Source organism: Gekko japonicus, unplaced genomic scaffold, assembly GCF_001447785.1.
Source record: "Gekko japonicus isolate JY-2015 unplaced genomic scaffold, Gekko_japonicus_V1.1 scaffold38, whole genome shotgun sequence".
Classification (NCBI taxonomy): domain Eukaryota; kingdom Metazoa; phylum Chordata; class Lepidosauria; order Squamata; family Gekkonidae; genus Gekko; species Gekko japonicus.
The window spans coordinates 212,909-226,492 of record NW_015170276.1 but is presented as its reverse complement, the minus strand read 5'-3'; the positions used below and the strand labels follow the sequence as shown (position 1 = coordinate 226,492).

Sequence of the window (13,584 nt, the reverse complement as noted above, 5' to 3'; positions counted from 1 at the left end):
AGTGTGTCCCCCACAAAAAGGAAACCCCACCGGCCCAGTGGGGGGGGGGGGGGACGAACAGCATTCACCGAGTCAAGCAGCCAGCATTTTTGAATCAAAAGTCACAGAAAGAGGTTCGTCGATTTGGTACATCAGGTATGCTCTCCTAGCAGGCAGACGTCAACGGGAGCTGAAGCCAGTTGCAAGACTGCAACCCACGACAGGTGTCAAGTCCCATATCTGAAGAACAAAACGCACATGTGACGTCAGACTTTTATGTGACCTACAACCTTTGCCTTGCATAAGTTAAACAACTGTCTGATTCTTGGACCCATAGATGCTTACAAGCATGCCATGGCAACCAGAGGATTCAACACTGAATTTAGTACAACATTAGTCAAAGATGGAACGGAATATCAAGTTAATGGAAATAAAAGCTGAAGATTTTTGTTGCAAATGAAAGTATTATTTGCCTCCTCTTTGCCCAAAGTGTTAAAAAAATCCAAGAAACAATTAATTAATTTATTATTTTATTGATTTTATTGGATTTGTATCCCGCCCTCCCCTTGACAGGAATTAAACTTCCAAACACCTTCATTCTGCCCCCCCTCCAAAAATAATTGAATATTTTATTTCTAATGCACAGAGGAAATTAATCAGGGCCTATTTGAAAAGGCAGCATCAGGAAAGTTATGTAACTTATTAACAAGTGGCTTGATGATATTACCAGGCAGTATTTTACAATGATTATTCAAGACAATCTGTTGGCCATGATGGCTAAAAAGTGAGCATTCATGCTGAACACATGCAGGGGCCAAGCAGATCAGAGCTGTCTCTCTGTCACAGCTTGTGCGCTTTCGAGGGCATTTGGCCCAATTCAAAAAGCCAATTCATATTTTCTAAATATGAATTAGATAAGCATATGGAACAGAGGTCCATCAGTGGCTATTAGCCACAAGGTATAGATTGGGGCAAGTGATGCTCTGTCATCTTGGTGCTTTGGGGGGTCAACAGTGGGATGGCTTCTAATGTCCTGGCCCCACTGGTGGACCTCCTGATGGCACTGGTATTTCTGGCCACTGTGTGATACAGAGTGTTGGACTGGATGGGCCTTTGGCCTGATCCAACATTGGCGTCTCTTATGTTCTTAAATACAGAAATGCCTCTATTAGAGAGACCAGATCCTTATTTTAAATATACACTTTGGATCACAAATTCTTACAGTCCAAAACAGTATGTATGCACCTACACAGACGTACACTGTGCCAGGGACTAGTCTCCTTTTTAAGAGACGGGCTTGGGTCCCCCACCTACTGATGCTCCAGTATGGAGCACATTTCAGCAGTGACTGCACGCAAGATCACACGCCCAGCAATAGAGATGCTGCCTTCTCTATCACATGTCATCCCTAAGGCGCTAACTCCATGGCAGTGTTGTGCCAACCCCGGAAGGGTGGGGGGAGCTCATGGGCAAGTGCTGACAGGCTAGTTCTGGTGGCCCAAGGCGCTGCAGGTGCTATAGAGCTCTGTATTTTCCCAAACGTTTGTCAACCATAACTTCCGTATATTTAGATCTTTCCTTAGCCATTTGCTAGAACTTATGTTCCAAACTGCAAGAGGAGAAAGTTCTTACCTTTACTACACGATCAGTTCCACACGTCACCATAAGTCCCCTTGAGATATCCATGGCCATGTGGGAAATGTTATGTTTTCCTTCATGAAAAGTTGCCAAAGAAGTGCGACTTTTTAATTTTTTTTAAAAAACAAAAAAACAGAGTTTAAATGAGGAGAAATTCCTCAAGCTGGTCATGAAAAGTTATTTCAATACAGAAAGCACTTCAGGGAAATAAAATTTCTCAAGAGCTAATAAGTCAAGCCTGAGAACAGTAGCAGCCTCTGAATGACATTTAAGCAACTAGCCGGCTCATTAAGGTCTTAATCAATTCCAAATATGCAAAAGTGAGGCATGCAGATCTTTGCCCTCTCTGTTGATCTGCAGATGTCTTTGCATGTAAGGAGAACTGTAATTAAACCTTTTTTGTATTAAAAAATTGACTGGTTGAAGGATGTATACCCACCATCCTGGTCACGAACTATTGTGAATGCCCCGACTAATGAAGCTAACAAGGTTATTTGGTTGCCCTCTCAGTTCATGAGGGATACACTTCTACAACATTAATACATAGCACCTAACTGTATTTCACCAGGACTGATGTGGCATTGCTCTCAACTGCCTTGCAAGCTTTCAGGAAAGCAGAGGAAATCCTCCAACATGTAACTCATTCATAACAGCAGTGTGAATGGGAGGGAGTCTGATTCACCTAACACTGGTAAGCTATGGGCTTGGGAGGGACTGCACGGGAGAAGAGATAAAAATTGGGAGACCCTCCCACCACTCAAACGCCACCCACCAGGAATCTCAAGGGTATCCGTTATATCCCCCCAAGTCAATTTGACACTCTGAGGCTCTCAACATTCCATTACTCACTTTCGTTTCTCATCAGGCCACTGAGAGAGGATTCCCTCTTTAGCTGATGTACAAAGTCTTGATTTCTTGCATAATTGGGGAGTATCCTTACCTCGTTTGTGAATGGGCCAGTTTCTCTGTTTTCATCATTCACACGGGCCAGCTAGTTTACTGTTAAATAAACTGACCTAATCAGTAATTGCTATGACCAGTGAAACAATCTTCCTCCACCTGAGAACATCTATGTTGAGGGGCGGCAAGACTGACTCTTCAGAAGCAAAAAGATCAACACAATGAACACTAAATGGGCCTCTTCCAAGGGTACTTACTCTTCATCTTTGATTGAATCAAAACAAGAGTCACAAACTCGGACCTGGAATTCAAACCCCATGATGGGATAGCTGGAGCGCTTCGTGCTGCACTTGCCACACACCGCCTGGCCGCATTTCCTGCAGTGATGCTGGACGGAGGCATTGAAAATAAAACCACAGTCATTTCAGGGAAAACGGAGGATTTCCAAGCCACTCAAGAGAAAAAAGGTTCTCAGTGATGGGGCCAACTGTGCATCCTTTCCCACCACTACTGACAAAATGGGATAAAGAGAAAGATGCTGGCGGCAGAAGTGTCACATGTATCTTCCCATTCTGATCTGCACAAAGCTCTTCGAGGAGCTCCCTTTGGGTTAGTTTGCTGGATGATAACCTGAAGACCAGCCAACACTTGTACAGGGAGGCGGGGGGGGGGGGGGTTTGCAAAAAAACCTCAACTGAGCCCTGGATGTGACTTGCACTCCACCATGCAAAGGGGACAATTGCTCAGTAGCCTGCCCCTGAAGTACAGGCATGAAATGGAAATCAGTATACTATTTCCAGTTTTGCAAAGGGTGCTGGGGATCATTCCCCATGAAGGCAATGCTATGTTAACACATCTCCACCTGCAGGAGCCTAGGATGGGGCAGGCAGCATCCCAAGCGCTGTTTCACCTGCAGCCTACACCTCAAGTAGCATCTTGCCAACGGGCTCAGACGTGCAGGCAACAACATTCAGGATCAGCAACTTAAAATACTTTCCACTGCTGAGAACAGGACTGAGTCCAATTGGAAGCTGGTTTTTGTTTGTTCCCTTTGCAGCCCATTATGGACCACCACCTCGAGGCTGAAAGAACTGCATGAAGCAACGAGTCTGCCACCCAGCCTTAAGTCAAGGCATAAGCTCAGCTAAGGATCTGAGGGTACAACAAAAAATGGCATAGAAAATTTTTGAAATATTTCTAAATAAATCAAAAATATTTCCAATTTCTTTTGCATTGTAAATCTACAGCTGTTACTAGTATGCTGCATGAAGCCTGGACTTCTTTTCTTAAGCCAGGGTAGCTGCTGAAGGGTTATCATGCAGCTCCGCACCAAACAGCAATGCTTTGGGTTGGATCCCAAGCATCAAACAGAGCTGTGCTCGGAACAGAATTTTCCGCCTTTTGCTGCATTGTGAAATGCGACAGTGGGTCATGGGGGCATGCCAGGGGGCCCTCAGGATAACAAGCGAGGAAGCATGGAGGCCCGTAGTTCAGAGGGAGGGAGGCCACTGTGAGAGGATTCCCTCTTTAGCTGATGTACAAAGTCTTGATTTCTTGCATAATTGGGGAGTATCCTTACCTCGTTTGTGAATGGGCCAGTTTCTCTGTTTTCATCATTCACACAGGCCAGCTAATTTACTGTTTAATAAACTGACCTCCGTAATTGCTATAACCAGTGAAACAATCTTCCTCCACCTGAGAACATCTATGTTGAGGGGCAGAAAGACTGACTCTTCAGAAGCAAAAACGTTTTGCATGAGTGAAGGGCCCTTAGAACAAGTGGCAGGATAGTGGTGAGGGAAAATCCCATGCTTTTCTATTGTTGTATTTGTGTGGAAGTGCGGTTTCGGGAGTGCCATGGGTAACTATTGTCCTCCTGCAGTACACCCACAGAGTGTGTGCCACAACGGTGTATGAATTTACAAATCAGCAAGGCTATCTGCTCCCTTCATTTGCTCCATTCCTGATATTAGACACTCAGGGCCACCTAACAAAATTGATTGCATTAAACCCTTCAGAACTCTGAAGGAGAAAATCTTTGTCCCCTCTCTCTTCCTGAAGCTAACTTTGACTGCTCCACTCACCATAGAATATAGCTTCTCCACATTTCTATGCACTTTGTTCCCCAAAACATATCCAAATGCATTTATTAATACCTGTCATTTAGCAAATCCCCTTCTTGTTAGACCACCAACGCAAAGAAGTGGCTTTTCTAGGGATGCAAGGTGTGACAACAGGAAAGAATACAGCCGTAAAAAGTTCCGTTGGCGAACAGATAGAATTTCCTGCTACAAGAAGCAGGGATGGCTGACAGCTTTTACAGTTTCAACAGGGGATCAGTTATGCTCGTGGAGGAGAGGGCTATTCCCCATGATGACTAGAAGGAGCCTTCATGTTCAGAGATTGTATGACAAAGTTTGTTAAATGTTTGGGGGGTGGGGGTAACCATAGGGAAAAGCTACTGCCTTCATTTTATGCTTTTGGAAGCAGCTTGCTGGCCAGAGTGGGAAATGGAATGCTGGACTAGATGGGCTCTTGGGTGGCAGGTTTTTTTGGGGGGGGGGGGGGATAGAGTTAAAAAACAACCACCCTGCATTCCATACAATGACACACAGCACACAGCCAGCCCGAAACCTCTGCCCAAGCAAGAGGTACAGCCTCACCTGCCTCAAGCCCAAGGTCTTGGTGTCCCACATCTGCTTTATATTCCAGAAGAAAGGCTGTTCACATTTCTGACAGGAATCGCTTTCAAGCCACTGAGGGGCCTGGAAATGGAGGCAACAACAGAAGAATTTTTTTTTTTACAAAAGAAACAAAGCCTCTCCAAGCCAATGCAAATACCACAATCATTACAAAGAAATGCATCATCAACAACAGTGGAAAAGCATTAGCAGCCTTCATCTCAATCAGGAGACCTTAAAGCCCCTTCCCTCAACTTCAAGCATGGCTTGTAAAACCTACCACCCTCCAGACACAATTAGGCTAATTTTGTGTCAAGCTGTGTACAGGAGGTGGGGTGTGTGTGTGTGTATTGTTGAACTGGTGGCTGCTTCCCAGATCTGCGTGTGCCTCCCACACTTTGCCCTTAGCAGTGGCATTTTTCGATACCATCTTGTTAATGAGGAAGCCTTCTTAGCCGCCTCTGAATTATTAGCTTGCTGCAGGGTTTGAAGCTCTCCTCTTTTCAGTGTTTGGATGATTAAGAAGACATTCTGAATAATTGGAAAAGCTGAAGCCTTCCACCGTCAAGTAATTATGCGTTCCGTTTTCCAGTCATAATCTGACGTTCAACACGTCCTGTTCTTGTTTCTGAGCACTATAGATGCCATTTAAAGCAATTAACCAAACCATTGCCTAGACCTATCTTCAGTTATATGCATTTGCTTCTATTTCTGTCCTCACTGATGACAGGGATTAATGCTGAAATCCATGAAAGTACAGGAATTTTTTTCCTAATTCACCATTCTATAGGAAAGCATTTGCGGATTTATCTAACAAAAAAAAAAAAAAGAAGGAAGGAAGGAAGGAAGGAAGGAAGGAAGGAAAGAAGGAAGGAAGGAAGGAAGGAAGGAAGGAAGGAAGGAAGGAAAACTTTAGATATTCTTCATACATCCACTTTAGCAAAATAGTATGAAAATGGGCAACATAAACAGCATCTGTGGCCTATAAGCAATTTTAGGATGTTCTGCATTATTACCCCAGATTTTGCTTTAACAAGCAAGTTGTCAGCCCTCATGGCTACTGAAATAAATTTGAAAATGCAATGGCAATATGGTTAAAAGATCAAGCAAAACGATCTCAAACTGACTACTTTGAAGTACCTAGATGTCTAAACATTTTCATGTTCTGGAAGAATGAGCAGAACACTGACTAAAACACTGGACTTTAACCACTGTCAGCTGGTTCAAAACTCAGCTCAGCCATGAAATCCACTGTGTGCTATTGGGCCAGTCCCAACCCAGCCCAGCCCAGCCCAGCCCAGCCCAGCCCAGCAGACTGTTGAGAGGATAAAATTCAGGAAGGAAACCCTGTGTACCACGCCTGAGTTCTCTGAAGAAATGAGACTGAACAGATAAGATGATCGGGATAAGAAGCACGTCCTCTGGAGGGCCAGCAACAGGGCACAGAGGCTGAGACCTTCCCCTTATGTTGTCTCCTGGCTCTGGGATTCTGTTTTAGTGCCTCTGAATGTGGAAGTTCCTGTCAGTCACCATGGCTAGTAGCCATTGATAGACTTATCCTTTTGATCTACTGACACACCCTACCTCTTCTCTGGTGACATCCATATTCCAAACAGCGATCCCTCCATCAGCAGAACAGGAAACCAGTTGTCGCGTGAAATGGATATAACAAAGGGCCTGTACCTTGTCACTGTAAAGAACAACAGAGGGCATTTATTAGTGCAGAGTGTTATGGAAAAGCAATAATACAAAGGCCAAAATGGGTTCCTCCTTTCTAAAAAGCAAAGGGGCCTCCAGAAATAACAAAGTTCAGTGATATGATGTTTCTAAGTGGTATTTCTGCAGTGAATAATGTGCTAGACCCGGGGAGCAAGTGGTTTAATCAAGAAGCTGAAGATAAAAAATAAAGAAACTGAAGATATAAAGCCATAATCGCATTATGTGTATTGAGGATGAAGCAATTTTTTGCTCTTTTTCTGGTTTATGAAAGGAGGATCCCAGTATCACAAGTCACACCCCCACAGGCTTTGGAGGCGAGACTAAGTGTCACCAAAAATATGACAGCACCAACCATACATTAAAGAGACACAAGCTTCTTCATGGCCAGTCTAGCAAGTCTCATTGCTATTCTTCTTCCGGGCAATTTCCTTATCCATCTTTCACTTAAGGATAACAATTTGCAGTGTTGCTCATCTTCTCATGTTAGACCTCTTTTTAAGTAGAAGCTAACGTACACACCCAGAGGCAGGTCATCATCCTGAAAACTATCTGCAGCTAATCTCTTTCCAAGAGTTCTGTTTACCTTTACAGGGGAATGTATGCAACTGCAGAGTACTGGGGCGCACGGGGGGGGGGGGGGGGGGGTTACACGGGGGGGGGGGGGGGGGGAGTTTCCACAGGTGGAAATGATGTGGACCTGCAGTACTGTTGCCTGGTAAACCTGAAGGGAACAAACAAATGTTTGGGGGGGCGGGGGGGGACACACAGAATTTTCAAAAATCCAGCCAGTTAATTTGCTGGCTTTCATTTTCCCATGTCTCTATTTTCCTAAGCAGAGTTATGCTTTAAGCCCATTGATTAAAACAGAGCTCAGTTTTCACCAGTGTAGCAAAGCCCAATGATGCAAGAATTTGATGGAATGGACCATATCAACAGCTATTCTCAATTCCAGAAGGCAAAACCAGACTAGATCATGGGTGGGCCAGCATTAGAGGCATTCTCGCATTTACCCACTTACCTCTTCTTTGATTTAATCCCTAACCGTAACTAAATTCCAGCCAAAAACGGAATTTTGCTTTAGATTTGCTCCCCACCCTTTGAAAGCTAACTACAAGGCTACCCTTACCGTGATAAAATTGCCTCTTCTCCAAGTAGCCATGGTGCCTGCTAGCTTACTATTTGGTGCAGAATTTCAGCAAGCAGGCTAACAAAACAGCATATGCTGGGGAAAGAAAACACTACGTACTGGTGGCCTTGAAGCAGCAACGTCCGGCCCTTCCTTCCACCAATATCCCACATGATTATGCTGTGATCAGATGCTCCGGAGAAGAGTAACCGCTGAGCGGGATCCCACCACAGGGAAGCAATACTTCCTAGGTTTAGAAAAGAACGAGATGCATGGGCAAAGCATCTACAACCTGTTAAGTTGAAGGCATAGGTTACCTTCTGAGCATTCATGTCTTCCCTTCTAAAAGGAACATTATTGTGCCTCTTGTTGCTACAATTTACCTGTAGAGATTAATTACATGTTCGTAAGCCGTAGCTCTTGCAGAACTGTACCACGAGATAGATTTTTAAAAGCCATTATATAGGAAACATTTCTGTAGAAAAACTTCAAGCTGTTAGAGGGAAATAAAGAGCTGAATTTAGAACATTTCCCCCAATTGTGCCTTAAATAGTGAGCACAGGATCCATCACAATAAAGTGGGAGAAAAATCAGTAACCTTTGGGATGAACACCTGTACGTTCTTCAGAAAGTCTTCATAAACATTCTGCTGGATCAGACTAAAAACACTTCTAGTCCAGCCTCCTGTTTCCCACAGTGCTCAGCCAGATGTCCCAGGAAACTCACAAGCCAGGGGCCTTGTGCCCCCCCCCCCAGTAGTGAGCACTCAGTTCAACACCAGAGATTCCATTGGTGGCACCTGCATCCCTTTTCTTTCACTTCACACCACACCTCACAAAGGACAGCAAATGGCTCAAGTGTTTAATGCAATATGGAAACAGTAAATTGGTCATTCCTTGGCAAAACAAGCTGCCTTTCACCGTCTCCATCAGCCTATGTTCATTATTTATTTCCACAGTACTGAAACTGGTGACTACTTCAGAAATTCATCAGCACTCTAAATAGAGACAAGTGAAACTCACCTGAAACACAGTGTGACCTTTAAGCTGCACCAGGCTGGGCTGGCGCACAAATTCCCAGCCCCCAGCGCAACTCGCCGTCACCCTGACCCCACTTGGCTACCTCAAGTGTGGAGGAGAGGCAAAAAAGCCAAGCCTTCTCCCCCTGCACCGAAGGAGGTCTCCTCCCTGGGGGAGCTGCCAGCCATTTAAAGAGAACAGCGGGGTCCGCCAGACAGCTGTTTGCTTTAAATGGTCGGCACAGTTTCGGGGTTCCCTTCCGCTTCCCCCTGCTTGGAAGGGTGGGGGAGCGAAAGGGAGCCCTGAGTGGCTGCTGGCTTTAAAGGGCAGGAATCCCTTCGAGGCTTCCCTTTCGTTCTCCCCCCATTTAGAAGTGGGGGGAAGCAAAACGGAGCCCTGAAATGGCTGTGTGCCCTGTAAAGCCAGCAGCCAGTGGGTGGACCCGCTGGCTGCTAGCTATAAAGGGTGAGAAGCAAAGGGCTCCCTTTTACTTCTCTCAGTTTGAATGAAGGGGAAGGGAAAGGGAGCCCTGAAATGGTTGCCCCACCCTTTAAAGCCAGCAGCTGACAGGCAGATTCACAAGGCTGCTGACTTTAAAAGGCAGAAAGCCATTTCAGCCCTCCCTTTGGCTCCTCCCACAGAAGGGGAGGGAGCCAAAGGGAGGGCTGAAATGGCTTTCTGCCTTTTAAAGTCAGCAGCCTTGTGAATCTGCCTGTCAGCTGCTGGCTTTAAAGGGTGGGGCAACCATTTCAGGGCTCCCTTTCCCTTCCCCTTCATTCAAACTGAGAGAAGTAAAAGGGAGCCCTTTGCTTCTCACCCTTTATAGCTAGCAGCCAGCGGGTCCTTTCCCTTTACCCCTCCCTTTCAATTTCTTCCCAATACTTTCTTTCTTTCCTTTCCATTCCCCTTTCTTTCCATTTCTTTCTTTTCCTTCTTTCCCTTTCTCTCCCTTTTTTTATTTATTTCCCTTCCTTTTCTTTTTCTCTTCCTTTTCCCTTCTTTCTTTCCATTTCTTTCCCTTTTTTCCTTCATTCCCCTTTCTCCCTTTCTTTCCTTTTTTTTCTCTTTCCTTTTCCCCCATTTCTTCATGTTTGTATGTTTTAAAACTTAATTTTATTTTTTTTTAAATTAGGCGCACTCACAATTTTTATGCTTGTAGATTTTTTGGCTCACAAGGTAGAATTTCTGCTCATAACAGCTGACAGCTTAGAGGGAACACTGCTCACAGCCCACCTAATACCAGCTCTGATGGAGGGGGGCAGTTTCGGTAGGTCTATGTTAGGAGTCCACTCCATCAGCCTGACTCCATTTCATTTTGTTATCCCACCCAAGAAGATGGAGGTGGAAGGAGGAATCCTCACTATGCAGAATTGGGTTTCCCAGAATATAACATAACTCAGCAAAGTCTGGTCTCTTCAGATTATGAAGCACATTTGAAGAAACCCTATCAGAAAGTTTTTCTTCATAAACAATGGACAATATTCATATTACAAACACACTGTGCACACTTAAAAACTATACCTATGCACACACCACTGGGAGCTGTCTGAAATAAAAGGATTTCAGTATTGGTGAATAACCCTCATGTACCAATGATTCATGACTTTTAGCTTCTGCTTTCAAATGAGGGAGACTTTCCAACTTGCCCCTGACAACAGCCTCTGAAATTTACTCTTGATGATCACCCGCTTTATCCTGACTGTTTATCCGAGCCATCTGTGTAATCCAAGTTTACTTTATTGTTTGTACAGCAGGTCCCCCAATATTGACTCTGTTTCTACCCAATTCTTATTGTCCAGTATTTATAGCCTACCGCAAGGTACATAGAAACTGGCATTCTTCACAGGAGCACAGCTGCATTCAGTTAATCAGTGCCAGCCCCTACGTGTGTACAGCTGTGTAGCTTATCACGTACTTTGACAGGGCCATACATCACTGTTAGCAGCCATCCAGTCAACAAAGGGAAGTAAATTCTACACAGCTCTGTCTGGTCTTCAGACTGGTCTCAAGACACATGCTAACTCCTGGAGCCAAGGGGAGCTAGTCTTCAACGGTGCCTGAACGAGAAGCCCTCTGGGACCTAGAAGTATGCCACTCTACCCTCTCAGAATTCAAAGCAGTACATGACTCTTATCAAATAAGTACAACTCGTGGGGATGCTCTCTCAATGGAGACTAGGAAACAGAGTCTGAATCGCATTTCCACCGGTGAAGTCTCACCAACTTTCTCATCTCTAGCCACAAGGCCCTTCTACCAGCTGGGGGACATAGAGTGCTAAGAATGCAATTTCCAGGTAAGTTACTAGACACACAAAGTTACTGCGATGGGCAGAAGCAATTCATAATAGCTGGGACATCACTGCTTTGAATGACCTGTCACTTTTTCCTGATCGGTTTTTTAATCTTTGCAGGCAGGCACGCAGGCGACTGTCCTGAACATGATCTCCAAAATTAAGACATGGAAATACAGAACAAGATATCTGTAACAAAGTGAAATGAAACTTTCTTCTGGCACTTCACAAACTGATATGCTGGAGAACCAGAATGGTATAGTAGTTAAGAGCTTTACACAACCCAGCTTAAAATTTTTAAAAAGTTTTGTGACTGGAGTGAGACCCCCCCCCCCCGGGCCCCTTTCTCTATGTGGGATTAGGCTGAAGGCTGTGGCCAAAAGTGTCGTATCATAAAAGGAAAGAAAAGGAGTGTTGAATTAGATCTGGGAGACCCAGGTTCAAATCCCCACTCTGCCATAGAAGCTTGCTGGGTGACCTTGGGCCAGTCACACCCCCTCAGCCTAGCCTACCTCACAGGGTTGTCGTGAGGACAAAATGGAAGAGACGAGAATGATGTCAGCAGCTTTGGTCCCCAGTGGGGAAAAGGGCAGAGTATAAAATCACAGTGACTGAGAACAGGACACCAAGGCAGGCAGATTTTTGCCAACTGCATACAACCATAGTTCCCTCTAAGCTGAGTTGGTGTGAGCTAGCTCACAGTTTTTTAGCCTCCGGCTCACACATTTTTGTCTTAGCTCAGGAAGGGATGGCTCCAAAGCAAACTGATTTATGCAGCAGCCAAATCGCTCGCTCACAATTTTAATGCCAGTAGCTCACAAGACTCCACAGCTTAGAGGGAGCATTGATTGTAACAAATATCTATTGTGGCATGAGCTTTCAAGGACTAACACCCACATCATCAGATGTATACACTGCACGTTTATCTCACCTGTTTTCCACAGAGCTCAAGACGGTATACCTGCCTAAGGGCTGATAAGGGCACAGAAGCAAAAAATGGTAGAAATCAGCCATGCCCCGGCTCCTCCTCTGATTCAGACTGCTCTGAAACACCCAGACTCAGGAGAAGGTGAGGACTGGTCATGTGTGCCAGAGGAGGTAGGGATGCTCACATTATGGGGAAGCAAACTGGTGAGACCCCAAAGAAGCAGCACAAAGTAGTGAAGCCCTGAGAAGATGATCACTGTTCCATACAGCCGAGGAAACATTCAGGGAATCATAAATAAAACAGTCAGGGAGAGCAGTGAGTCCAACAGCCTCTGCAATGGATCTTTATGTCATTTACACCCTCATCTTTCCCCACAATGGGGACCCAAAGCAGCTGACATCATTTCCCTCTCCTCCATTTTATCTTCAGAACAATCCTATGAGACAGATTAGGCTGAGCGTGTGTGATTGGCCCAAAATCACCCAGAAAGCTTCCATGGCAGAGACGGGGACCTGAGCCTGAGTCTCCCAGATGCTAGTCTGACACAGTAACCTTTCATGGTTCATACTTAAAAAAAAAATAGCTTGCCTAGGTAACAGATGTTCTTAAACATGCCTAGTACAAAAGAATATGGTACAGTCTGGATAAATACAGGAAGCACTTCTATGTGGCAGGCCTAGTACACATCACTTTTCATGGGAGTATGCTGAGGCGGAGTTATTTGAAATGTGGCCATCTAGTGGCAAAATTGTTTAATACACTGAAGTTAAGGAGATGCGCTCATTTTGGAGTTTGTTTACCGATCTAGCAGCCTCTCCTCTGTCCCTTCCCTCAGCCATTAACCCTATTTGAATGTTCACCTCATGACCAGTCCATCCGAGCAAGTGCCAGCACAAGAAAAACCTCAAAGCAGATTGTTCAACTTGGTCCTTTCCCCACAGAGCACTGGTCCATTCAGACCAGTATCACCTATTCCAATAGGCAGTGACTGTCCAAACAACCACAAAGAGCTCTCTCCTGGTTCAGTTAACCAAAACCTTCTAGCCGGAGAATGTATCTGGCACTTAATACAGGAAAAGCATGTGCCATACCACAGATGTAGAGGGGAAAGCACATCAGTGCTGACAGGTCCTACTGTCCATTACTCCCTGTAAGCACGGGAAGAGACCCTCACACATTCTGTCTTAAGCAACAGTAGTCTACGCTCGGGAAACAGACCGCATAACTGGAAGTCAGGAAAACAAGTGGCACTTAAACCTGAAATCTTCCTACTGAATATCATACCTGAAATATACGGGAAAGAA

The 13,584-nt window shown here is 44.9% G+C and overlaps 1 protein-coding gene across 1 annotated transcript in view; it reads right to left on the bottom strand.

Moving 5' to 3' along the window:
• Nucleotides 1–47: 47 nt before the first annotated feature.
• WDFY1 (WD repeat and FYVE domain containing 1) overlaps nucleotides 48–13,584 on the bottom strand; it is a 37,545-nt gene continuing 24,008 nt past the window's right edge. Inside the window, exons 7-12 of the mRNA XM_015417635.1 lie at nucleotides 8,164–8,290; nucleotides 6,783–6,888; nucleotides 5,181–5,282; nucleotides 2,775–2,905; nucleotides 1,612–1,720; nucleotides 48–219 (exon numbers count right to left, since the gene is read on the bottom strand). Of these exons, the coding sequence (XP_015273121.1) occupies nucleotides 160–219; nucleotides 1,612–1,720; nucleotides 2,775–2,905; nucleotides 5,181–5,282; nucleotides 6,783–6,888; nucleotides 8,164–8,290 (635 nt within the window). The 3' untranslated portion in view covers nucleotides 48–159. The remainder of the gene's footprint in view (nucleotides 220–1,611; nucleotides 1,721–2,774; nucleotides 2,906–5,180; nucleotides 5,283–6,782; nucleotides 6,889–8,163; nucleotides 8,291–13,584) is intronic.